This window comes from Brachionichthys hirsutus, chromosome 18 (genome assembly GCF_040956055.1).
Source record: "Brachionichthys hirsutus isolate HB-005 chromosome 18, CSIRO-AGI_Bhir_v1, whole genome shotgun sequence".
Taxonomy (NCBI): domain Eukaryota; kingdom Metazoa; phylum Chordata; class Actinopteri; order Lophiiformes; family Brachionichthyidae; genus Brachionichthys; species Brachionichthys hirsutus.
In genome coordinates, this window is record NC_090914.1 from 111,474 (window position 1) to 136,417 (window position 24,944).

The 24,944-nt window shown below is 51.1% G+C and overlaps 2 protein-coding genes across 3 annotated transcripts; one reads left to right on the forward strand and one right to left on the reverse strand.

Moving 5' to 3' along the window:
• The first annotated feature begins 99 nt into the window (after positions 1-99).
• On the forward strand, positions 100-12,392 carry jade1 (jade family PHD finger 1). 2 transcript variants are annotated; one of them, XM_068752467.1, is made up of 11 exons: positions 100-134; positions 1,859-1,955; positions 2,290-2,357; positions 3,449-3,606; positions 3,669-3,853; positions 5,142-5,353; positions 5,485-5,652; positions 8,033-8,149; positions 9,917-10,483; positions 10,652-10,769; positions 10,936-12,392. In XM_068752467.1, the coding sequence occupies exons 2-11, from the start codon at positions 1,907-1,909 to the stop codon at positions 11,778-11,780; spliced, it is 2,487 nt and encodes an 828-aa protein (XP_068608568.1). In that variant the 5' UTR covers positions 100-134; positions 1,859-1,906; the 3' UTR covers positions 11,781-12,392. The 2 variants fall into 2 exon arrangements, with proteins under 2 accessions (XP_068608568.1, XP_068608569.1); XM_068752468.1 differs by lacking the exon at positions 100-134 and having other exon boundaries at positions 1,899-1,955; positions 2,233-2,357.
• A 1,738-nt stretch (positions 12,393-14,130) lies between these two features.
• nsd2 (nuclear receptor binding SET domain protein 2) lies at positions 14,131-24,944 on the reverse strand. The gene is made up of 22 exons (XM_068752003.1): positions 24,895-24,944; positions 23,725-24,226; positions 23,179-23,344; positions 22,889-23,055; positions 22,239-22,694; positions 21,979-22,147; positions 21,641-21,700; positions 21,486-21,547; positions 20,214-20,330; positions 19,169-19,258; positions 18,348-18,474; positions 18,065-18,265; positions 17,815-17,994; positions 17,596-17,752; positions 17,314-17,516; positions 17,138-17,241; positions 16,801-17,067; positions 15,405-15,521; positions 15,010-15,151; positions 14,830-14,936; positions 14,546-14,738; positions 14,131-14,420 (listed from the first exon to the last, which is right to left on the reverse strand). Exons 1-22 carry the CDS (start codon positions 24,942-24,944, stop codon positions 14,131-14,133), a joined length of 3,927 nt encoding a protein of 1,308 aa, XP_068608104.1.

Genomic DNA, 24,944 nt, shown 5'->3' on the forward strand with positions numbered 1-24,944 from the left:
GAGACGCGGCGGAGGCGCGTCATTTCAGACTGAAGCGTTAATGGTGGTCTGTCCCTTTAATAGCTAAAGAAGGCGGGGCTGTGACGACCCCGTGTGGCGCTTGTTGACAAGGCACCCGAATGACGTCTTGGCGTGTACGTGAAAACAAAATGCTACACTTCTCACTCCGGTAGTCGTTCTCTGTAAGGATGTTTTTCTTTTCTTTTTTTGTCGTGACCGACTGACGGGTTTTTGCTGCCCTACGCGTGACGCGCCAGTCCGGGCTGGGCGACCTCTTCCCCGCCCAACGCCGCTCTGTTTACGTATGTGGAATGCGGGTCAAGCGGAGCTCGGATAAAACGACGCCTCGCATCGTTCCCACCGGCCGTGCTCTGTATGTACTGACCGATGTATTTCCTCTCTGTACTCATTTGAACAACGTGAATGTTATAAACGAGTTTATATTTCCAGTATGGTCGCACTAGCGGTCCGCTAGGAAAGCGCGACGTCGTCATTTAAAATGGCGCCAAAGATTAATCTCCGTCGCTAGACCGCTAGCAAAGCACAACGTTCCTGTATTAAATAACTGTTTTCATGAGTGCAATAATGACAATTTAGGGGTTTGTTTGAAGTAATCATTGACCTCTAACCTTTGACGAATCGCTGGTTGTGGCTACAAGTTTTCATTAATAGCACTGCAAAGCTAGTCTGCTAGTAGTATTAGCTAAAGCCCACCACTTGTATAGATGTAGCTTCGAGCTAACGAGCTAGCTACGTTGCTAACCACTAACGTCAGCTAAATGTTACACCCAGGCTGGCGTTATTACCAAGACTTGGGAGGGCATATATATTTGGGGTGAAAAAATAGTTGCGACGCGCTTTTGGGCAGCCAAATTTGTAATGGTTTTATTTAAATAAATGGAATATACGTTCATGGGAAAAAAAGTCATAATAAACAATTCCGCTTGAAGTGCCGGGTGTGGGTGGGCCCGCGTGTTGCACGATGGTGAGAGAGCTAAGGCTAACATTAGCTACAATCTGTGGCCGACAAAACCGGATGAACAATATCAAAATCTGGTCATATCGCTTAAATATAACATTCCGTGCTGTTGAGCTAATACCAAACAAACCGTTTCACCATGCTAGCTGAAGTTAGCCTGTCGGTAAACCGTTACTGCTGTATGGGTTAGGGTTAGCAGGTTCCCTGCTCACAGCAGACCTGCAGATACTTCAAAGACGCGGCGGCTACAGGCCGCTGTTTCATCTTCTTCATGTGCTGACAATGTCGTACTCTGCGTATGATTGGCACGGAATCACACGTCATATCCTGTTTTCCCCGGATATCTACTTGTGGGCTAAATATGTCACGACATGCACACCTAGCCGTAAGGAATGTGTTTTGCTTTACATCTGATTCCCTTTACTTTTCATGGTTGCTGTATAAAGATACCAAGAACAATTTAGAACCTTTTGATGATGAATTTTAAAATATATGACTGGGTTATTTGTTTATGTATTTAATTGTCCCCCTGCAATATCTTTGGTAAAGCTTTTCTCCACATCAGACCTTTTTTGCATTAATGTTGACTTCTGGCAACATTAAATAGTTTTATATTCGCTACTAATTGCGTCCTCTTTTTTTGCATCCCGAGGGGAATAAGGTGCTCGGCGGAGGTTTGTGCTCTCCGAGTGCTTTTCTGGTGTTGGTTCAATCGGTCACGACATTGATCGTCAAATGTCATAGTTTTCTTACTATCCTACTCTTGTGCTATATCGTGTCACTTACTTTAAGACTTCTTATCTTATCCCTAAATATGAACACATTATTCAGAAACAGTTGTACGGTATTTATTTAGTCTCCAATCTTTTCCTGGTTCAGTCTAGTTTGTGAAGAGTCCCGTCCTCGGAGCTCCACAGACCGATAAGGATGAAGAGAAGCCGCCACCAGAGTAGCGGTGAGGACTCAGACGATGGAAGTAAGCAGACTCCCTTATGCCGTCGTGTGTGTGAAAGTGTGAAGCAGGGCTATAGGAGCTGAGGACTCGCACTATAAGTTATTTTTTTAAGCTGAGGACTCATTCAAGGTTTTTGTTTTAGCAGGAGAAACTTTAGATGCATTTACAAAATGATCTCGGGCTGACAGGAATGGTTCTAAATGCCCAGTCAGTGATTTGTAAAGAAATAAAACGGAAAACGGAACATTTCAGTTGCAGCACATTTGACTATTAAAGGTGTGCACGTGTGTTTCTCCAGTTCCAGTGCAAACGGAGACGGCGTGCTGATGCATCTAACGCTGTGATGTCTCTCCAGGTGGTTCTACTTGCTGGTCCCAACATTCATCACAGCGAAGGAGGGGGGCTGGCCAGAAACCCTCCGAGGTATGTCGGCCTCGACCCATTACTTACCATTTACTCAACGTGTGGGTAGGTAGCTGCCTTCTGCTTTTATTCTTCTAGATTGCTTGCTTCTTCATTGTTTTATTTTTTCCACATCTGTCACGATCAGTTTTAATAGATAATAAGAACGAATCAATCAAGCAAATGGAGGTTTGAAATCAGCACGAGCAAAAAACACTTCAAGCCGTTCTTTTTAGTACTCGAGTGAATTGTTTCACTCGCCCTCGGAATGGAAGCATCCAGCGGGTACCTGTTGTGCAGCCTGAGGAATGGAAGCATCCAGCGGGTACCTGTTGTGCAGCCTGAGGAATGGAAGCATCCAGCGGGTACCTGTTGTGCAGCCTGAGGAATGGAAGCATCCAGCGGGTACCTGTTGTGCAGCCTGAGGAATGGAAGCATCCAGCGGGTACCTGTTGTGCAGCCTGAGGGATGGAAGCATCCAGCAGGTACCTGTTGTGCAGCCTGAGGAATGGAAGCATCCAGCAGGTACCTGTTGTGCAGCCTGAGGAATGGAAGCATCCAGCAGGTACCTGTTGTGCAGCCTGAGGAATGGAAGCATCCAGCGGGTACCTGTTGTGCAGCCTGAGGAATGGAAGCATCCAGCGGGTACCTGTTGTACAGCCTGAGGGATGGAAGCATCCAGCGGGTACCTGTTGTGCAGCCTGAGGAATGGAAGCATCCAGCGGGTACCTGTTGTGCAGCCTGAGGAATGGAAGCATCCAGCGGGTACCTGTTGTGCAGCCTGAGGGATGGAAGCATCCAGCGGGTACCTGTTGTGCAGCCTGAGGGATGGAAGCATCCAGCGGGTACCTGTTGTACAGCCTGAGGAATGGAAGCATCCAGCGGGTACCTGTTGTACAGCCTGAGGAATGGATGCTTTCCAGCCTCTCACCAAAAGCCAATCAAATCCAAACCAAGCAATGATTGTGGCCGCCGCTGAAGCACCAATGTCTGGTTCTTGTTTGTTCTAGTATTACTACTATTATTCTGATCAAGCTCTAATCATTGGCTGTGTGATCATTTGTGCAGTAGAGTTGGGGAACTTGCATAAATGAACTGTCATTTTTCTGCAGGTGTTCAGGACGGACCTGATCACAGCCATGAAGGTGCACGACTCGAATCAGCTGAACACAGAGGACTACTACGTACTCGCCGACTCGTGGAGGCAGGAGTGGGAGAAGGGCGTCCAGGTCCCCGTCAGCCCTCAGTCCACGCTGCGTCCCGTCAGCAGGTAGAACAAACTCAAACTGGACCGTCCTCTCAGCACGCCCAAATGTGTTCTGTGTCGGTCAGGGTGCTGGCAGACAAAGGGAAGGAGGTCATGTTCATCAGACCAAAGAAATGGATCCGGACATCGGGCGCCGAGGCCCTGGGCTACGTGGATATCCGGACGCTGGCGGAGGGGGTGTGCCGGTATGACCTGAACGAAGTCGATGTGGCCTGGCTGCAGGTGGTCAACGAGGAGCTTTCAGAGATGGGTGGGTACACCGGAGCGGATGGGAGCTGAAAGGATGGCCTCTTCCTCTTGGGTAGGAATATTAGGATCGTTTGAGTGCCCCTTCCTCTTGGGTAGGAATATTAGGATCGTTTGAGTGCCTCTTCCTCTTGGGTAGGAATATTAGGATCGTTTGAGTGCCCCTTCCTCTTGGGTAGGAATATTAGGATCGTTTGAGTGCCCCTTCCTCTTGGGTAGGAATATTAGGATCGTTTGAGTGCCCCTTCCTCTTGGGTAGGAATATTAGGATCGTTTGAGTGCCTCTTCCTCTTGGGTAGGAATATTAGGATTGTTTGAGTGCCCCTTCCTCTTGGGTAGGAATATTACAATCGTTTGAGTGCCTCTTCCTCTTGGGTAGGAATATTAGGATCGTTTGAGTGCCCCTTCCTCTTGGGTAGGAATATTAGGATCGTTTGAGTGCCTCTTCCTCTTGGGTAGGAATATTACAATCGTTTGAGTGCCCCTTCCTCTTGGGTAGGAATATTAGGATCGTTTGAGTGCCCCTTCCTCTTGGGTAGGAATATTACAATCGTTTGAGTGCCTCTTCCTCTTGGGTAGGAATATTAGGATCGTTTGAGTGCCCCTTCCTCTTGGATAGGAATATTAGAATCGTTTGAGTGCCCCTTCCTCTTGGGTAGGAATATTAGGATCGTTTGAGTGCCCCTTCCTCTTGGGTAGGAATATTAGGATTGTTTGAGTGCCCCTTCCTCTTGGATAGGAATATTAGAATCGTTTGAGTGCCCCTTCCTCTTAGGTAGGAATATTAGGATTGTTTGAGTGCCCCTTCCTCTTGGGTAGGAATATTAGGATCGTTTGAGTGCCTCTTCCTCTTGGGTAGGAATATTAGGATTGTTTGAGTGCCTCTTCCTCTTGGGTAGGAATATTAGGATCGTTTGAGTGCCCCTTCCTCTTGGGTAGGAATATTAGGATCGTTTGAGTGCCCCTTGCTCTTGGGTAGGAATATTAGGATTGTTTGAGTGCCTCTTCCTCTTGGGTAGGAATATTAGGATCGTTTGAGTGCCCCTTCCTCTTGGGTAGGAATATTAGGATCGTTTGAGTGCCCCTTCCTCTTGGGTAGGAATATTAGGATCGTTTGAGTGCCCCTTGCTCTTGGGTAGGAATATTAGGATCGTTTGAGTTTGCCCCCGTACGTTGTGTTTAGCACTATTTTAAAACGTGTCACTTGGGACTTGAACCCTCATTTTATTTTGACTCCTTGAACTCATTGAAATGTTAAACGATGACGGGTAAAGGGAAGGTTCTCTTTCCAGCTCTGCCTCTGTTGGACGAGACGACGGCGGAGCGGGTGATGGAGGAGTTTGAGCGCTGCTGCCATGACAACATGACGCACGCCATGGAGACGGAGGAGGGGCTGGGCATAGAGTACGACGAGGACGTGGTGTGTGACGTTTGTCAGTCGCCCGACGGGGAAGACAACAACGAGATGGTCTTCTGTGACAAGTGCAACGTCTGTGTTCACCAGGTCAGAGAACAGCAGGTCAAAGGTCAGCACGCGTTTAACACGAAAACAGCAGGTCAAAGGGCAGCACGCGTTTACCATGACAACAGCAGGTCAAAGGGCAGCAGGAAACATTGCGATTGATTTCTCCTCAGGCATGTTACGGCATCCAGAAGGTCCCAAAGGGCAGCTGGCTGTGCCGAACCTGCGCCCTCGGCATCCTACCCAAGTGCCAGCTGTGTCCGAAGAAGGGCGGCGCCATGAAGCCCACCCGAAGCGGAACCAAGTGGGTCCACGTCAGCTGTGCCTTGTGGGTCCCAGAGGTGAGCCCGTTTGTACCGCCTGCATGTATATATACGTATACTGCTCAAAAACATGAGTACGGGAACGCGTAACCGTCTGAGTCAGACTGGCGTCTGTCCAGCAGCCCTTTTCTGATTGGTCCTCAGCTACGGGAACGCGTAACCGTCTGAGTCAAACTGGCGTCTGTCCAGCAGCCCTTTTCTGATTGGTCCTCAGCTACGGGAACGCGTAACCGTCTGAGTCAAACTGGCGTCTGTCCAGCAGCCCTTTTCTGATTGGTCCTCAGCTACGGGAACGCGTAACCGTCTGAGTCAAACTGGCGTCTGTCCAGCAGCCCTTTTCTGATTGGTCCTCAGCTACGGGAACGCGTAACCGTCTGAGTCAGACTGGCGTCTGTCCAGCAGCCCTTTTCTGATTGGTCCTCAGCTACGGGAACGCGTAACCGTCTGAGTCAAACTGGCGTCTGTCCAGCAGCCCTTTTCTGATTGGTCCTCAGCTACGGGAACGCGTAACCGTCTGAGTCAAACTGGCGTCTGTCCAGCAGCCCTTTTCTGATTGGTCCTCAGCTACGGGAACGCGTAACCGTCTGAGTCAAACTGGCGTCTGTCCAGCAGCCCTTTTCTGATTGGTCCTCAGCTACGGGAACGCGTAACCGTCTGAGTCAGACTGGCGTCTGTCCAGCAGCCCTTTTCTGATTGGTCCTCAGCTACGGGAACGCGTAACCGTCTGAGTCAGACTGGCGTCTGTCCAGCAGCCCTTTTCTGATTGGTCCTCAGCTACGGGAACGCGTAACCGTCTGAGTCAGACTGGCGTCTGTCCAGCAGCCCTTTTCTGATTGGTCCTCAGCTACGGGAACGCGTAACCGTCTGAGTCAGACTGGCGTCTGTCCAGCAGCCCTTTTCTGATTGGTCCTCAGCTACGGGAACGCGTAACCGTCTGAGTCAGACTGGCGTCTGTCCAGCAGCCCTTTTCTGATTGGTCCTCAGCTACGGGAACGCGTAACCGTCTGAGTCAGACTGGCGTCTGTCCAGCAGCCCTTTTCTGATTGGTCCTCAGCTAGCTTAACGTTTCTGCAGTACGTTGCTCAGGTAGAAGGTAGAACAGACCATGATTGGTAAAGCGTCCACAGACTGTGCAGGAGCCGTCTGATGCCCCGACCCCCCCAGAGACGGTCCGTCGCGGGGGGGTCGCAGAGGAACGCACACGCTACGGAGCGGCATTAAGGTGGCGCTAGAGAGCCTGTGATCCGAGGGTTCCTAATGATTTTCTATTCCTTCCATTATTATTTGACATAATGATTGTGGATTAATGACGATTTTCAGCTGGAATATTGGTTTCAGTGTTCCCTTTACTTTTGAGCAGTATATTTATATAATACACAGGAGCTTATTTAGCTTTGCAGTAATATGTATATAATACACAGGAGCTTATTTAGCTTTGCAGTATATTTATATAATACACAGGAGCTTATTTAGCTTTGCAGTAATATTTATATAATACACAGGAGCTTATTTAGCTTTGCAGTAATATGTATATAATACACAGGAGCTTATTTAGCTTTGCAGTAATATGTATATAATACACAGGAGCTTATTTAGCTTTGCAGTAATATTTATATAATACACAGGAGCTTATTTAGCTTTGCAGTAATATGTATATAATACACAGGAGCTTATTTAGCTTTGCAGTAATATGTATATAATACACAGGAGCTTATTTAGCTTTGCAGTAATATTTATATAATACACAGGAGCTTATTTAGCTTTGCAGTAATATGTATATAATACACAGGAGCTTATTTAGCTTTGCAGTAATATGTATATAATACACAGGAGCTTATTTAGCTTTGCAGTAATATGTATATAATACACAGGAGCTTATTTAGCTTTGCAGTAATATGTATATAATACACAGGAGCTTATTTAGCTTTGCAGTAATATGTATATAGTACACAGGAGCTTATTTAGCTTTGCAGTAATATGTATATAATACACAGGAGCTTATTTAGCTTTGCAGTAATATTTATATAATACACAGGAGCTTATTTAGCTTTGCAGTAATATTTATATAATACACAGGAGCTTATCTAGCTTTGCAGTATATTTATATAATACACAGGAGCTTATTTAGCTTTGCAGTAATATTTATATAATACACAGGAGCTTATTTAGCTTTGCAGTATATTTATATAATACACAGGAGCTTATTTAGCTTTGCAGTAATATTTATATAATACACAGGAGCTTATTTAGCTTTGCAGTAATATTTATATAATACACAGGAGCTTATCTAGCTTTGCAGTATATTTATATAATACACAGGAGCTTATTTAGCTTTGCAGTAATATTTATATAATATATATATATATATAAATGCTACGTTTATGTGAAACGTGTTCAGGTGAGCATCGGGAATCCCGAGAAGATGGAGCCGATCACCAACGTGTCCCAAATTCCCAGCAACAGATGGGCCCTGGTCTGCTGTCTGTGCAAAGAGAAGGCTGGAGCGTGCATCCAGGTAGAGTCACACCTGGAGTTCCTCCTCAGCGCCATCATGAGGCAGAGAGAGTCACGCGCCTCTCACTAGAACAAATGAAAAGCACTCCGTATCACTAGTTGTGCTACGGGGAGTAAACTCCTGCTAGTACTAGGTAAAAGCACTCCGTATCACTAGTTGTGCTACGGGGAGTAAACTGCTGCTAGTACCAGGTAAAAGCACTCCGTATCACTAGTTGTGCTACGGGGAGTAAACTGCTGCTAGTACTAGGTAAAAGCACTCCGTATCACTAGTTGTGCTACGGGGAGTAAACTCCTGCTAGTACTGGGTAAAAGCACTCCGTATCACTAGTTGTGCTACGGGGAGTAAACTCCTGCTAGTACTAGGTAAAAGCACTCCGTATCACTAGTTGTGCTACGGGGAGTAAACTCCTGCTAGTACTAGGTAAAAGCACTCCGTATCACTAGTTGTGCTACGGGGAGTAAACTCCTGCTAGTACTAGGTGAACGTAACGATCGACAACACGTATTACTCCAACAAGGGTGTGTTATAACTATTGTAAACGTGTTATAACAGGCTGAACCCTGTCCTGGGCATAATGTGTTCTTATCAGGCTCTTTGAAGTAGAGCCACACGGGGCTGCTTTGCTCAACGTTCTTATCTAGGGGGGGTCGCCGACCTTTGAAAAGCCTGACCTGCCTAAAGCACCAATAAGGTGTTCACAGCAGGTAATAGCAAGAATGAACACGGCTCAGGTCGAAAGCGTGTCTGCCCTTTCACCAGACAGGGGGCGGAGCCATCGGCTCGGCAAGTAGGCGGGGCTGTCGGTGATCTGACGGCAGAGCAGGAGGAGACGGCGGCTGACTTTGACCTTTACGGACCTTTCATACGTAGGAATCGGCCGATCCTACGAAATGAAGGAACTCCCTGTTCTTGTCGCCATGACCACGGTGTTGTTGCCAACGGAAACCCAAAGTACGGTTATCGGCATGGTGACTGGTTTTTGGGTTAGCCGGGCAGCTCCGCTGCTGATTGAGCGCCCCCCCGTCCTCAGACGCGTCCTTTAGACTCTCGGCATGTCTCTTGATGGGACAGATGTCTAACCGTGTCCCGTCTGCTGCTGATTGAGCGCCCCCCCGTCCTCAGAGACGTGTCCTTTAGACTCTCGGCATGTCTCTTGATGGGACAGATGTCTAACCGTGTCCCGTCTGCTGCTGATTGAGCGCCCCCCCCGTCCTCAGAGACGCGTCCTTTAGACTCTCGGCACGTCTCTTGATGGGACAGATGTCTAACCGTGTCCCGTCTGCTGCTGATTGAGCGCCCCCCCCGTCCTCAGAGACGCGTCCTTTAGACTCTCGGCATGTCTCTTGATGGGACAAATGTCTAACCGTGTCCCGTCTGCTGCTGATTGAGCGCCCCCCCCGTCCTCAGAGACGTGTCCTTTAGACTCTCGGCATGTCTCTTGATGGGACAGATGTCTAACCGTGTCCCGTCTGCTGCTGATTGAGCGCCCCCCCGTCCTCAGAGACGCGTCCTTTAGACTCTCGGCATGTCTCTTGATGGGACAGATGTCTAACCGTGTCCCGTCTGCTGCTGATTGAGCGCCCCCCCGTCCTCAGAGACGCGTCCTTTAGACTCTCGGCACGTCTCTTGATGGGACAAATGTCTAACCGTGTCCCGTCTGCTGCTGATTGAGCGCCCCCCCCGTCCTCAGAGACGCGTCCTTTAGACTCTCGGCATGTCTCTTGATGGGACAGATGTCTAACCGTGTCCCGTCTGCTGCTGTAGTGCTCGGCGAAAAGCTGCCGGACGGCCTTCCATGTGACATGTGGACTCCACGCCGGACTCGTAATGAACACCATCCTCACCGACGATGACGAAGTCAAGTTCAAGTCCTACTGCCCCCAACACTGCAGACTGGGGGGTAGCAAGTACCAAGAAGGCTCCTCGCCTTCGGAGGCCACCAGAGGCAAAGTGGGCAAAAGGAGGGGCAGGCTGAGACGGGCGGAGGACGCCGCTGCCTCCTCTTCGTCGTCTTATGGGACGCCGCAGTTCATCAGCAGAAAGCCCAGAGACCTGGAGAAGAGAGTCAACCATCGCAAGCTGAAGCTGGAGGCCATGGAGGAGGACTTCTACCAGTTTGTGGAGGTGGAGCAGGTGACCAGACACCTGAAGCTGCCGCCAGAGGTGGTGGACTTCGTCTACCAGTACTGGAAGCTGAAACGCAGAGCTAACTTCAACCAGCCGCTGCTCACGCCCAAGAAGGATGAGGAAGACAGCTTGGCTCGCCGCGAGCAGGAGGTGCTGCTCCGACGCCTCCAGCTCTTCACTCACCTCCGACAAGACCTGGAGCGGGTGCGCGTTTCCTCCTCTCCTCTAGCGAGGTTCATGCTAATCTGCTGTATGAGAGCTGCAGCACTAAGCAGCTAATCAATTCAACTGTTTAAATCATTGGTTGAGTCGTTTAGATGAGTTACCGTCCTTAAAGAAGGAGATTAATATCAACGTGCTGCCGCTCCTCAGGTCCGTAACCTCACCTACATGGTGACCCGACGGGAGAAGATGAAGCGCTCCCTGTGGAGAGTCCAGGAGCAGATCTTCCACCATCAGGTCCAGCTACTGGACCAAGAGCTGCTCTCAGGTCAGTAAGACGAAGGTTATTCTGCAGAAAGATTCCACTAAAGGAGGAGAGTGATTAGACCCTGGGCATGTTATCAGTCAATCATGGATCAAAGATCAATTCCTGTTTGATGAAATGCCAAACTAAGCAGCAATGTGTATGTTTCCACTTCTTCTTTCCGTCTCAGGTGATTCTGCAGTGAATGGATGGTTGTCCTCTCAAGGCTCCTCCTGGAGTCACGATGGGATGAAAAGCAGTGACAGGAGGGAGTCGCCACACTCTCAGGAGGGCGATCTGAGCAAAGCGCCGGAGACGAGGGACAGCAAGGGCCCCCAACGGCTTCAAGTCCTTCAAGCAGCAGTCAGGCTGCACAAAGCCGAGGGCAGGAAAGGCACCAGAAGGGAGGCCCTCGAACCAGAGGAGAGCGCAAGGAAGAAGAGGAGTGAGGGGACGGAAAGATTCGCCAGCCAGGTGAAGAACCGGTTTGGATCGAAGCATCTGGACAAAACCGTTTCCATCAGGCTGGTGGACATCAGGAATTCTGACACAGACGACTACTTCACAGAAGGAATGAACAGAAGCGGCTCCGTCTCTCTGGACGTGAACATGAGACTCAACAAAACTAGCGTGCTCCTGGACGCCACCAAAGCAAACAGCTGGCTGAAGAAAAACGGCGCCAGTGGCTCCCGCACACCCAGAAGATCTGCAGCCTCCAGCCTGAGAGGCTGGGGGAAGTTTAGGATCCCCAAGAGGAGCGAGAAGCCTCTGTCTGCGACGATGGAGGAGGAGGAGGAGGAAGAGCGCCGCACGCTGCTGCTGAGGCCGCTAACCAACACGCCACAGCGGTCCTGCCCCAGGACCAGACTCCGCATGGGGATGGACACCGGCGACTACTCCTCAGACCCCAAGCCGGCCGACAGCGAGATGGAGCCCTGCTTGAAGCGATGCCACTCCCACCAGCTGAGGGGAGACTCGTCTCTGGGCCGGCGCTACGGCTCCGACATCATTCGCCGAGGCGTTCTGGCCTCCTGATGGAGGAACGCGGCCGCTGTTTGTACCTTTCTATTTTTGAGGATGAATAGTAAAATGCCTAGATTAAATATAGAGCTGATATTTATTTTTTACTTGTAACATATGTAAATCTGGGAAATATTTGAATTTATTTTGTGCTAGTTTTTATTTTTTTCCTTAAAAGTAGAAAGATGTCAAGTTGCCATTTAAAATGCTTTATCAGATATTTACAAGTTAAAGCATCGAGCAGGGGGGAGTTTGTCGGGACCGGTAATTTGTTCTTGACGTAGTATTCAACGCTGTTGCACTTAGTCGTAAAGTTCATCCCGTCTTTGGACAGTTCCAAACAGGAAGTCAGACTATCATCTGTGAACATTGAGATATAGGAAGTCACCACAAACAATCAAAGCAACATCTTATGTAGCTCAGTGTAAGCGGGCTGCGCTCGTATCCATCTTGTGCCTGACTTTTATTTGAAGCATTTGCACTACAAGGACGGGACAGGTGTAATGTAGAGTTATTTTTACACGGAAACATGAAACCGTTTTGTACCCTCAGCCATTGCTGTACTACTGTTATGCAAAATGAAACTTGTTTTGTCTTTTAGAGGAATAAAATATCTGCAAGACTGAACTCCGTGACCTGATCAGTATTTGTTTCAACAACAAACTTGTTTTATCAGATTGGATTTTTTTTTTCATTTGATAAATCTGTAAAAATCTCATTTGACTAATCTAATAGGCCTATTCATCAAGAAAATAATCAATAAAATGTCAGATACTGGCTAAGATAATTCCTTTTGCCACTTTAAATTTCGTGAACTCTAGTCAGTTTGCTTAAACGGTTAAAACCGATTTTAAGGCTGAACCTTTTTGGATGAGTTGAATTCAAATCCATTTATCCGTCTTCCATCGCCGGGTCGAGGAGGAAACAGCCTCAGCAGGGATTTCCAGACACTCCAGCTCTTCTATAGTAGAACGTTAGAGGCATTTTACACTAGTAGGGAAAGATAAAACCCAACAAATGTCACGAGATAAATATAGAAAGATTGTGACCGCTGAGAAAGACGAATGTTTGGCCACCTTTAATTGCACGATTCAACAGATGTGAGATCTTGCACAAAGTGTTTCTGAACTGCATCAACGAAAACAAAAAATAGAACAGTTGTCTGATATTTACAATAGATGCATCACTATTACCACTTATACATTATGTACATATTAGTCTCTGGCTTACTATGACAGTAGTTAGAGAATGAAACATCAGTCCTACAGGGTGTTACAGTGCTTAGAAAAATAACGGGCTGCACTACATTACTCAACGAGGTTAGGATACACAACCCGCTGCACATGTCCCCGTCACACGCCCTGGGAAACATGACAAATAAAAAAACAACAGAAAGGTGCAGTCACAGCCTCCTGGTTTAGGGTGCTAGAAACCAAAGGAGGAGAAAGAAAACGCGGCTTTAACTTCAGAACAAGCCACCTGACGAGATTAAGGTTCCAAACTGCTCTCGTGAAACTAAAAGGCTCAGAACTCAGAGACTCGGACTGTGAAGCGTCTCGTGTGAATGCAGCCAGGCAGACATCAGACAATAACAGTCACACCCGACATCTCCAACGTGGGAAACAAATCCAATGCCCGTCTTGCGTTTAGAACGGCGGCCATGTTAGGACATTTCACAGCTAAATGTGACGGCAGTGTTACGGGCTTCGCGTCACTTTAAAGGTATTTGTGCTGAATAGCTTACCATTATGATGTTGATTAAGCCAAAACCTACAGGCTACATGTAGCATCACAGCTAATATGTCCTAGAAAGGCCACCGTACTACAGCTTTCTCCACATCCGTGCTTCAAGTACAGTAGAAACATGAAACGGTGCTGTACGCTTTAAACCCTTCATCTCGTTTAGACCCACACGCCCCCCCAGTAGTGTTTTACCTGCCTGAGCTCCGCCATCATCCAGCAGGCTAGAAAAGAGACGTAGATTAAACGTAACCGAGACAACAGGAGCCATCTGCCGGTGATCCATAGTGTTCCATATTTAAATCTGGCATATATACACTATATTATATATATATAAGAAAACAGCGAGCTGACTGATGCCTCAAACTATTCCAGTAATCAGAATTTTGGTCTTTGATTTACATATTGAAAAGCTATAAAACGTTTTTTATTTTTACGAGTGGCTGTTTTTAAATCAACTGGATTATTTGGAGATTCTTAAAAGGTAAACAAAGTTAAGCAGGACTTCTAGAAAGGTCTGCTGACCTGCACTTGCTGTCGCTTCGTGCTGTGCCAGGCCTCTGTGTTCGTTCATGAATGGGGGACGCAGGCGTCTTCTGGGCCTCTAAGGGAGTCAGAGTTCACTTCAGACCTCCGCTGGTTTCCTCTTGGAGCCTTTTGTGTCGGACTCTGCTGCTTCTGCCTTCCTGGAGCCTTTCAGACGGCAGCCGTTGGTGTTGGAGTCGATATCCTGATCCTGGCTGGTCGTTACGTCCAACTCCTCGTGCTCCTGACAGCACAGCTGTCCTGTGGCAGGCCAGGGGCGCAGCGCCCCCTCCTGGTGAGCCTTGCAGAAGGAGTTGGGGCAGAGCTGGCAGAAGGCGGCCGAGTTTTTCCCGCAGATGTCGCAGTGGTGCCAGGGGCAGTCCCAACGGCCTGGAAGGACGCAGGATCAGGTTTAGAATGCAGCCAATAAGAATCCAGACAGAAACGTCTGAACTGGAAGAGAGTATTCTACTGCTGAGCGATTAGCAGCATGCTAACGAGCTGCTCATCCTCACCGAAAGGCCTCTTGGTGAGGTTAAGGCAGGACAGGTGATACGCTTTGGTGCACGCCTTCTTGTTACAGAGCACCAGCTGCCCGCCGTCTCTGCAGCGGAAACACTCATCCTCAGACCTCTTCCTCCCTGCAGCTTTCCTCTTTCTGTACTTCCTCTTCAGCCTTTTGCCCTTCGGCTCAGCTGTGTGGCCGTTCTGCAACAGAGAAGCCAGATCAGGTCGATCCCCACGATGAGACATTTATGTCCCGGGTGGAGAAACACTCCTCACCCTCTCCCAGACTCACCTTGGGCCGGTCGCCTAGAAACCCGCTGCAGTTGGGAGCGCCGCAGCGGCAGACGGTCTTCTCATTCCCGAGACAATCCAGGTTGTAATTGAAGGTCAGCTCGGTCCCTTCAGCACGATAAAAAGCATTGATCCACCGCAGACGAAGGCGGCTCCGCCTCTCTCGTGTGACGCGACTCACCTAGCGGCACGTCGCAGACGGCGAACAGGCCGACGCGCGTGTCCCCGTTCACCGTCCACTTCTGTGTCTCACAATTGGGCTGACAGCTGTGGTTCATGAAGCGAGAGTAGTTTCCCTTCGGACCCGCGTCAATGATCCGGTCCTGAGGAGGCAGCTTCATTAAAACGCTTCCGCCGTGGAATCTGGCGGACTCAGGAGGCCAAACCGGAGTATTCGTAGTACTTGTAGTACTTGTAGTACTGCCTACTGCAATGTCACAGCTGTCTGAAATGCAACATTCCCAATGCAATACCAGCGTGTTGATGTTGCTCCCAGCGGCGCCGGTGCTGCTGCAGGAAACGCATCAGCCAGAAACGCTGCGGAGCGAAGAGCCCGTCCAGGCGGGGGCCACTCACCTTATCGATGGTGAGCATGTAGAAGTCGCTGATGTTGTTGTCCTGGGCGTACTTGATCCTCGCCCTGCACTCCTCCTCGTCGATCAGCTCTCCAACGTACTCGTTAACGAACTCGCCCTGTTTGATGAAGCGGGACCGTTCAGAAGGATCAGAAATATCAGAAGGATCAGAAGGATCAGACGGATCAGAAATATCAGAAGGATCAGAAATATCAGGAGGATCAGGAGGATCAGAAATATCAGAAGGATCAGAAATATCAGGAGGATCAGGAGGATCAGAAATATCAGAAGGATCAGACGGATCAGAAATATCAGAAGGATCAGGAGGATCAGAAGGATCAGGAGGATCAGAAATATCAGAAGGATCAGGAGGATCAGAAATATCAGAAGGATCAGAAATATCAGGAGGATCAGGAGGATCAGAAATATCAGAAGGATCAGACGGATCAGAAATATCAGAAGGATCAGAAGGATCAGAAATATCAGAAGGATCAGACGGATCAGAAATATCAGACGGATCAGGAGGATCAGACGGATCAGAAATATCAGGAGGATCAGGAGGATCAGAAATATCAGAAGGCTCAGGAGGATCAGAAGGATCAGAAATATCAGAAGGCTCAGGAGGATCAGAAGGATCAGACGGATCAGGAGGATCAGAAGGATCAGGAGGATCAGGAGGATCAGGAGGATCAGAAGGATCAGGAATATCAGAAGGCTCAGGAGGATCAGAAGGATCAGACGGATCAGACGGATCAGGAGGATCAGAAGGATCAGAAGGATCAGGAGGATCAGGAGGATCAGAAGGATCAGGAGGATCAGAAGGATCAGAAGGATCAGAAGGATCAGAAGGATCAGGAATATCAGAAGGATCAGGAGGATCAGAAATATCAGGAGGATCAGAAGGATCAGGAGGATCAGAAGGATCAGGAGGATCAGAAGGATCAGGAGGATCAGGAGGATCAGAAGGATCAGAAATATCAGGAGGATCAGAAGGATCAGGAGGATCAGAAGGATCAGAAGGATCAGAAGGATCAGGAATATCAGAAGGATCAGGAATATCAGGAGGATCAGAAGGATCAGGAGGATCAGAAGGATCAGGAGGATCAGAAGGATCAGAAGGATCAGAAGGATCAGGAATATCAGAAGGATCAGGAATATCAGGAGGATCAGAAGGATCAGGAGGATCAGAAGGATCAGAAGGATCAGAAGGATCAGGAATATCAGGAGGATCAGAAGGATCAGAAGGATCAGGAGGATCAGGAGGATCAGGAGGATCAGGAGGATCAGAAGGATCAGGAGGATCAGAAGGATCAGGAGGATCAGGAGGATCAGGAGGATCAGGAGGATCAGGAGGATCAGAGGCGTCCGCGCTGCTCGACATGAAGACGTGAGCTGACCTTCTTGATGTCCCGCAGAGAGACCAGTCCCCAACCCTTGCCGGGCGTCTTGATGACCTTGGTCTCCGGGTAGAGCCGCTGGGTGAAGTCCTGGTTGCAGCAGCGCCCCCCGCTGGGACACACCTGAGGGTGGCACTCGTACTGCAGCATGCGGTTGAGGCACTCCGACTCGAAGCCGCACGGCCTCTCGTCCGCCGCTCTGCAGTTGCACTTGGGGATCTCCGAGGTGTCGGCGTTCACCTGAACTTTACCGACCGGTTTGTTCACCTGGACGGAGAACGAGAGTGGAGGAAGAGGAGGAGCAGAAGACGAGCAGTCACACGAGGCCGGCCCAAACCTTGATGAACTTGTAGGGGGGGGGCTTCCGGCTGTTCTGCTGCGCTTCCCGGGCCTCCCGCTTCACTTTGATCTCCTTGAATCGAGCTTCAGCTTCCAGCAGGGCTGCGGAGCAAAGCGGGTAAAGAGTCGGTCCACTTAGTCAGGGTGGACCGAATACGGTTCCTGGACGGTCACCGTTCTTGAAGACTTTGCCGATGCCGGTCCTCTGGTGATTGCTGCCCCGGTCTCCCTCCATGTACGGGAACACCCGGCCCTGGTGAGTCCAGAAGTAGTCCCTGGAGCCGAAGAAGAAGACGGGGAACTCTCCGATCTGGTGGCGAAGGTGCTGGATGTTGGTGGGGATGTTCCTGGGGTGGTGGATCTCTGCAGGCCACCACCTGAAGAAGAAAAGAGAACGTCGGTTCCTTAAGGTCCGACCCATCCGTATCACAAGGATCAGAACCATTCCCCTCCGACCTGTACGTCCCCAGTTTGACCCAGATGATGTCCCGGTACTTGAGCTTCTTCCCGGCTCGGCAGTCGTTGCAGAACCAGCTCCCATCAGGCATAGCGATGTTCAGGCAGTCGGGGTGAAAGGACGCCGGGCAGGACTCGCAGCACAGGAGCCGCCCCCCTGCAACAGAGAGCCGATGCTCACGCTGGGTCTCCAGCGGGGGGGGGGGAGGGGGGGCCCACCTCTGGAGCAGACGAAGCACCAGCTCACGTTGACGTGCCGGTGCCGGCTGCAGGCCTTCTTGGCGCTGAAGTGGTTGGTGCAGATGATGGAGGTGCTGCTGATCACCTCGCTGCCCGCAGCCACGCACAGGTCACCTGTGTGGTACGCGACGGGGCAGCGCAGGCAGCGCATGAGCCGGCCTGGGAGAGGGGGCGGGGTCAGGGGGGGGGGGTCAGGGGCCGCTCTGGGCGTCGTGCTGCAGCGCCTCACCTTTGGTGGACTTGTTCTTGGTGCGGCCCCCGTAGTAGCAGCCCAGGCAGGTGTGCAGCGGGCAGCGGAAGCCCTTGTTGTCAAACACGGCGAGGGGACAGACGCCGAGACACGCCTCGTGGTAGAATTTGCCGCAGTGCGGGACGTGGCAGCGACGCAACGCCCCCTCGGACCGCTTGCATTTGAAGCAGGAGTGAATTCCTGAGAAGAAACACGCGGAGCGACAGAGCGTCACGAGCCAGCAGTCTGCTGTAAGCGAGGGGCGGGGCTTGATGCTTCTCACCTGTGCTACACGCCCGACACAGCAGCTTGTCACCGGGCCTGAAGGACAGACCCAGGCAGTGGAGGTGAAACATCCCACAGCACTGACCTTCACAGGGCGCCAGGTCCTCGCCAGCCTGCTCACACACCTGCAGAGCGTGGACAGAGACGTTTGAACACGCCACGGGGGGGGCGCCGAGCTTCAGGGGGGGGACGCCGAGCTTCAGGGGGGGGGACGCCGAGCTTCAGGGGGGGGACGCCGAGCTTCAGGGGGGGGACGCCGAGCTTCAGGGGGGGGACGCCGAGCTTCAGGGGGGGGGGACGCCGAGCTTCAGGGGGGGGACGCCGAGCTTCAGGGGGGGGGCGCCAAGCTTCAGGGGGGGGACGCCGAGCTTCAGGGGGGGGGACGCCGAGCTTCAGGGGGGGGGGGACGCCGAGCTTCAGGGGGGGACGCCGAGCTTCAGGGGGGGGACGCCGAGCTTCAGGGGGGGGACGCCGAGCTTCAGGGGGGGGACGCCGAGCTTCAGGGGGGGGGGGACGCCGAGCTTCAGGGGGGGGGGGACGCCGAGCTTCAGGGGGGGGACGCCGAGCTTCAGGGGGGGGACGCCGAGCTTCAGGGGGGGGGGGACGCCGAGCTTCAGGGGGGGGACGCCGAGCTTCAGGGGGGGGGACGCCGAGCTTCAGGGGGGGGGGACGCCGAGCTTCAGGGGGGGGACGCCGAGCTTCAGGGGGGGGACGCCGAGCTTCAGGGGGGGGCCAAGCTTCAGGGGGGGGACGCCGAGCTTCAGGGGGGGGACGCCGAGCTTCAGGGGGAGGGACGCCAAGCTTCAGGGGGGGACTCACCTGACACACAAACTCCTTCTTCCGTTCACCCTTCTTTATCCCATCCAAGCTGTCGCCCGGAGAATTGGGACAACCTTCACTTCCCGAACCCTTGAGCAAACATCAGTGAAGTTTTAACAAACGAGGCCTTGTGGATTCTGCCAATGATGATTTTGTAATTTATGTAATTTATCGTCATTTTGCATCTGTGGAGTAATTTATTTTATTTTATTGGTATTGTTAAAAGTCGATGATTTATGTACGAAGGACTTTCATCGGAAACAAGAAATGCTCCTCTGAGACAGGATGTGTGACTGTACTTGTACTGTAGTACATGCTACTGTGTGACTGTACTTGTACTGTAATACATGCTCCTGTGTGACTGTACTTGTACTGTAGTACATGCTACTGTTTGACTGTACTTGTACTGTAATACATGCTACTGTGTGACTGTACTTGTACTGTAGTACATGCTACTGTGTGACTGTACTTGTACTGTAATACATGCTACTGTGTGACTGTACTTGTACTGTAATACATGCTACTGTGTGACTGTACTTGTACTGTAATACATGCTACCGTGTGACTGTACTTGTACTGTAATACATGCTACCGTGTGACTGTACTTGTACTGTAATACATGCTACCGTGTGACTGTACTTGTACTGTAATACATGCTACCGTGTGACTGTACTTGTACTGTAATACATGCTACCGTGTGACTGTACTTGTACTGTAATACATGCTACCGTGTGACTGTACTTGTACTGTAATACATGCTACCGTGTGACTGTACTTGTACTGTAATACATGCTACCGTTTGACTGTACTTGTACTGTGATGCATGCTACTGTTTGACTGTACTTGTACTGTAATACATGCTACTGTGTGACTGTACTTGTACTTTAATACATGCTACTGTGTGACTGTACTTGTACTGTAATACATGCTACTGTGTGACTGTACTTGTACTGTAACACATGCTACTGTGTGACTGTACTTGTACGCTAACATTCTATCTAATAAATATCTTCATCATCATGATGAAGATGAGGTTGCTACTCACCTCGGGGTCAGGACACGGGGAGGAAGGCCTCTTCTGCACCACCCGGTTCTCTCCATCCCGTTTCCTTTTCTTCTGTGGCTTCGGTTTCTCCGGCTCTTGGTCTTCATTCAACAGAAAGCCGGGTCAGTGTGAATGCAGCGAGGCGAGTGGGTCAGTGTGAATGCAGCGAGGCGAGTGGGTCAGTGTGAATGCAGCGAGGCGAGTGGGTCAGTGTGAATGCAGTGAGGCCGGTGGGTCAGTGTGAATGCAGCGAGGCCGGTGGGTCAGTGTGAATGCAGCGAGGCGAGTGGGTCAGTGTGAATGCAGCGAGGCGAGTGGGTCAGTGTGAATGCAGCGAGGCGAGTGGGTCAGTGTGAATGCAGCGAGGCGAGTGGGTCAGTGTGAATGCAGCGAGGCCGGTGGGTCAGTGTGAATGCAGCGAGGCCGGTGGGTCAGTGTGAATGCAGCGAGGCGAGTGGGTCAGTGTGAATGCAGCGAGGCCGGTGGGTCAGTGTGAATGCAGCGAGGCGAGTGGGTCAGTGTGAATGCAGTGAGGCCGGTGGGTCAGTGTGAGTGCAGCAAGGCGAGTGGGTCAGTGTGAATGCAGTGAGGCGAGTGGGTCAGTGTGAATGCAGCGAGGCCGGTGGGTCAGTGTGAGTGCAGCGAGGCCGGTGGGTCAGTGTGAGTGCAGCGAGGCCGGTGGGTCAGTGTGAATGCAGCGAGGCCGGTGGGTCAGGGTGAATGCAGCGAGGCCGGTGGGTCAGTGTGAATGCAGCGAGGCCGGTGGGTCAGTGTGAATGCAGCGAGGCCGGTGGGTCAGTGTGAATGCAGCGAGGCCGGTGGGTCAGTGTGAATGCAGCAAGGCCGGTGGGTCAGTGTGAATGCAGCGAGGCCGGTGGGTCAGTGTGAATGCAGCGAGGCCGGTGGGTCAGTGTGAATGCAGCGAGGCCGGTGGGTCAGTGTGAATGCAGCGAGGCCGGTGGGTCAGTGTGAATGCAGCGAGGCCGGTGGGTCAGTGTGAATGCAGCGAGGCCGGTGGGTCAGTGTGAATGCAGCGAGGCCGGTGGGTCAGGGTGAATGCAGCGAGGCGGGAGGCGAGTGAAAGGCAGGACCGTTTACCGGTTGCTGGATGTTCACGCCGCTTCCTGGACTCTGTCACATCTTGATTTGGGTTTTTCCTTCGGTTCTGCTTTGGCTTCGGTTCTCCTGAAGCGTGGGCCTGACAGGTTTGTGGTCATAAGCAGGTGTAATAACGGTGCTATTACATTGTAATGCGTCCTCAGTGAGACTCACCGGTGGGGGGGCAGCCGGGCTGATCTTACGCCTCTTGGAAGTCGTCTTCTGCTCTACCTTCACTAAAGACAAGTTCAAACGCGGAAGCGGATTGGTTGGTCTCAGATCAGTTTCCTCTCCGTTTGCTGAAGCACTCAGAATAGCAACCGACTCACCAGAGGAATCGCCTGCCGGCGTACCAGGATTCTTCTGCTTTGGCCTTTTCGCTTTCTTGACTAGGAGGAGGAGAAACGTCAATGAACAAAGCTTGCGTTTGCATCAACGCCTCGTTTTGCTGATCCATCTACGCGAGAATCCACTTCTGGGCTTCCAGATCAATGGAATGTACTCGGATTACTAACGAGGCAACCAAACGCCACTCGTGATGGGGTGTTTTTAGACGGTTGTAAAACTCAACACAATGTGGGGGCACATTCTTCAACGTCCACCGGTCACGTTGAGTGGACTTCAGCCGAGCCCCCCCAGGCCGAGACGTCGCCCACTTTCAACCAACCTGGAGCTGCTTCTGAAGCATCCTCTAGAGCAGGAACTCGCTGCCATTCCCGTTTCTCCACAGGCTCAGGCGCTCTGCAATCCGAGGCAGATTTGTTCCTTCTCCTCACATTTGTTGTGGGAGACTGAGGCCGTTCGGGCCTCCTCCTCTTCTTCGGGGGTACGACCGACTCCGCTGGTTTGTCCGTTGCAGGAATGCTGGGATACTAGAGAGAAGCGAGCATTGATGCATGGGATTGAAGAAGCCGTTCCTCACAGTACGGGATGCTGGGTAATCATCGCTGTCCTGACCTGAGGCGCCGGCTGTGGATGAATCCCATCTGTGCTGTTCAGCTCATCTGTTGAGAGGGAATGGTTTAGATGGCCGTTCCCTCTTTTCTGCCAGTCATTCTTTTTTAGTTTTGGTCTGGCTACTTTTGCCGTCTCCCCTTTCGAAGTTCTGTCTTTGGACTGAAGAAGTTCCGTGTTGTTTGCAGCCGCCAGCAGCAGAGGGCGATCCGGACGAAGCCTCGACTCGGTGTCGTCATCGGTTACCTCATTGTTCTCTTGCGGTTTCAACTTCTCCATGATGTGCGGGTTCAGATGAGGTCCTCCTCCATCATACAGAAATGCAAAGTTTGCCACGCGCTCGCCCGGAGACATGCCGAGGGCTTCGTTGGCCTGAAGGACGCCCGCGCTCCACTGAGCCTGGAGTTTACGGGGCACAGAGGGAGCAGTCTGCAGAAAACGGCATTATTATAGGACACGTTACAGGAGTCTGGAGAACACGGCGCTGCCATTAAAGCAATGCTTTGGCTTGACGATTGACTAAACGTTACCTACACAATGACAATTTATACGTTAAAGCTTTAAAGAAGCGACATTTGTTCCACATCCTCTGCCGGCCCATCACGGAGGAGAGGCTGATTTACTTTTGTGTGGACGATGCGGAAGGCAGGCCGCTTGTTTCGCTGGCTGAGCTCATGGTACTGATGCTCCGTGGTGAAGGACACCATGTTCTTCTCAGAGGTGTAGCCTCTCTCTGGGTTCTCTCCAAAATACTGCACATGGTAAAGGAGGCCTGGTTTGCTGTTGGATGCTATAAAGAAATCAGAGGTGTACATACATTACATAGCTATACATAGGTTATAACTCTTAAAGTCACTCTTCCTGACACGACATCTCTCAAAGCACGTTTGTCCTTGCAGTGACTGGATCTCACCCTTCGGTTTCTGTTTGAAGTGACTGTTGCATTCTGGGTCCGTGGTCACCATGCAAGGCCACCAGGGGAACCCCGACACCTTGGTCCAAACCAACTCCCCAACAGAAAAGGTGATCGGCAGAGGAGACTTGCCAGGAGCTTCTTCTGCCATCTCGATGAGGTCCGACTGGAGGAGAGAGGAAACCGCTAAAGACAAATATTCTGCCCGTTTCCACAAGTTAACGTGGAAATATCTGGGACAAAACAGCAAACGGATGCTGCAGGTGATGACTGGAGGGTACATTTAGCCGTTTGGGGCTGGTGCCGACCCAAAGCCTCCATCGTAGCGTAGAAACATTCAGAATACGGGACCTTTAATGGACACGAGGAACCCAGAATGCTTGAGATGCTGTCTGTCTCACCGAGTCTCCATTTTATGCTTAACTCCAAACATAAAATGTCCATTTTAAATGTTTGCTTTAATGACAAGCTTTTAGAATTGTGTGTCATTTTGATGTTAAAAAGCATTAAGCCCTTTGATACTAAAGTAGGTAATAAAAGCACAACCTCGTTAGCTGCTCCAGCTCCAGCCTCGGGGGAGCAGAGATTGGGTCGAGGTTTCGCTTTGGGAGATCTTCCTCTCCTCTTCTTCACATCCTGCAGCTTCTCAGACACAGATGAGGCATCTTCAGTAGCAGCTGCCGAACTGCCCCCATTGGCGCAGCACGGCTCAAACACCCCCTGGGGTATCGTGGCGTTCAGCTCGGGTTCAGTACGAGGAGCACCCTTAAGAGTCGGAGGCTCCGGAGCACAAAGCTTCGGCAGCGCGTCCTGGTCCCCATTCAGCACTCGGGACGTGAGGTCTTTCAGCCTCTCGTGGCTGTGGCCCGCCATCTTCTGCAGGACACCATCTTGTAGTGCGGCAGTCAGCTCGACAGCAGCTTCGCTCACGCCGCCTCCACCTTTACGTCGGCCGTGTGAGTCTGGCGGCTGCTTCATGCTGATCGGGTTGGCTGGCTCAGGCATTGAAGGCTGTCCATTCCATGTGGCCCCCTCCAGGATCACAGAGCTACGGGGCAGGGAACACAGAATGTCATCCACAGGTTCCAGCAGAGCATTTATATCGAGGTCTGAATCCTGACAATTCACAAAATGCCATTCAGAGACGGGAACACTGACCAGAACGTCACACATTTCACAAAATGGCACTCACTAGCTGCAGCGAGGCATGAACAGAGCCCGGAGGCGACAGAGAGAACTGCACCCGCCACGGGATGTTTTACACGTTTATGTGAAAAGTAATGCCTCAATTAATTACTAATCAGTCGATCACAAGTGACGTGAACGAGGCCAAGTCAACCCCATTCTGGATTCCAGCCAAAAGACAGGTTAGCCGCGGCTAGCAGCTAGCAGCACTGTGTGGAAAAGCAGGAGGCTGGCCGAACGCGCCGCCGCATGCACGAACAGTGCCGCGTAATCACCGGAGAGAAAAAGCGCGGAGATAAAAGCAGTCGCCAAGTGGGAATGAATGCAAACTGTCACGGTGACGGGTCACACCGCCGTTTGGGCTAAAAGCTAACAGCAGTCATGGATGGACGGACGGGCCGCCTGCGGCGCAGCACGCTAACGCAGCTGAATTCACCAACCCCGGCCGGCAGTGACTGCCATGTCTTACACGAGACGGGCACCGACTACAACCTGAAACAAGCCCCGCTGTGGGAACCCTGTGGATCCGACCCAATGACGTGCGGTGCGGCTGCATCGCCGTAATCCCTCCAGTCAGCCAT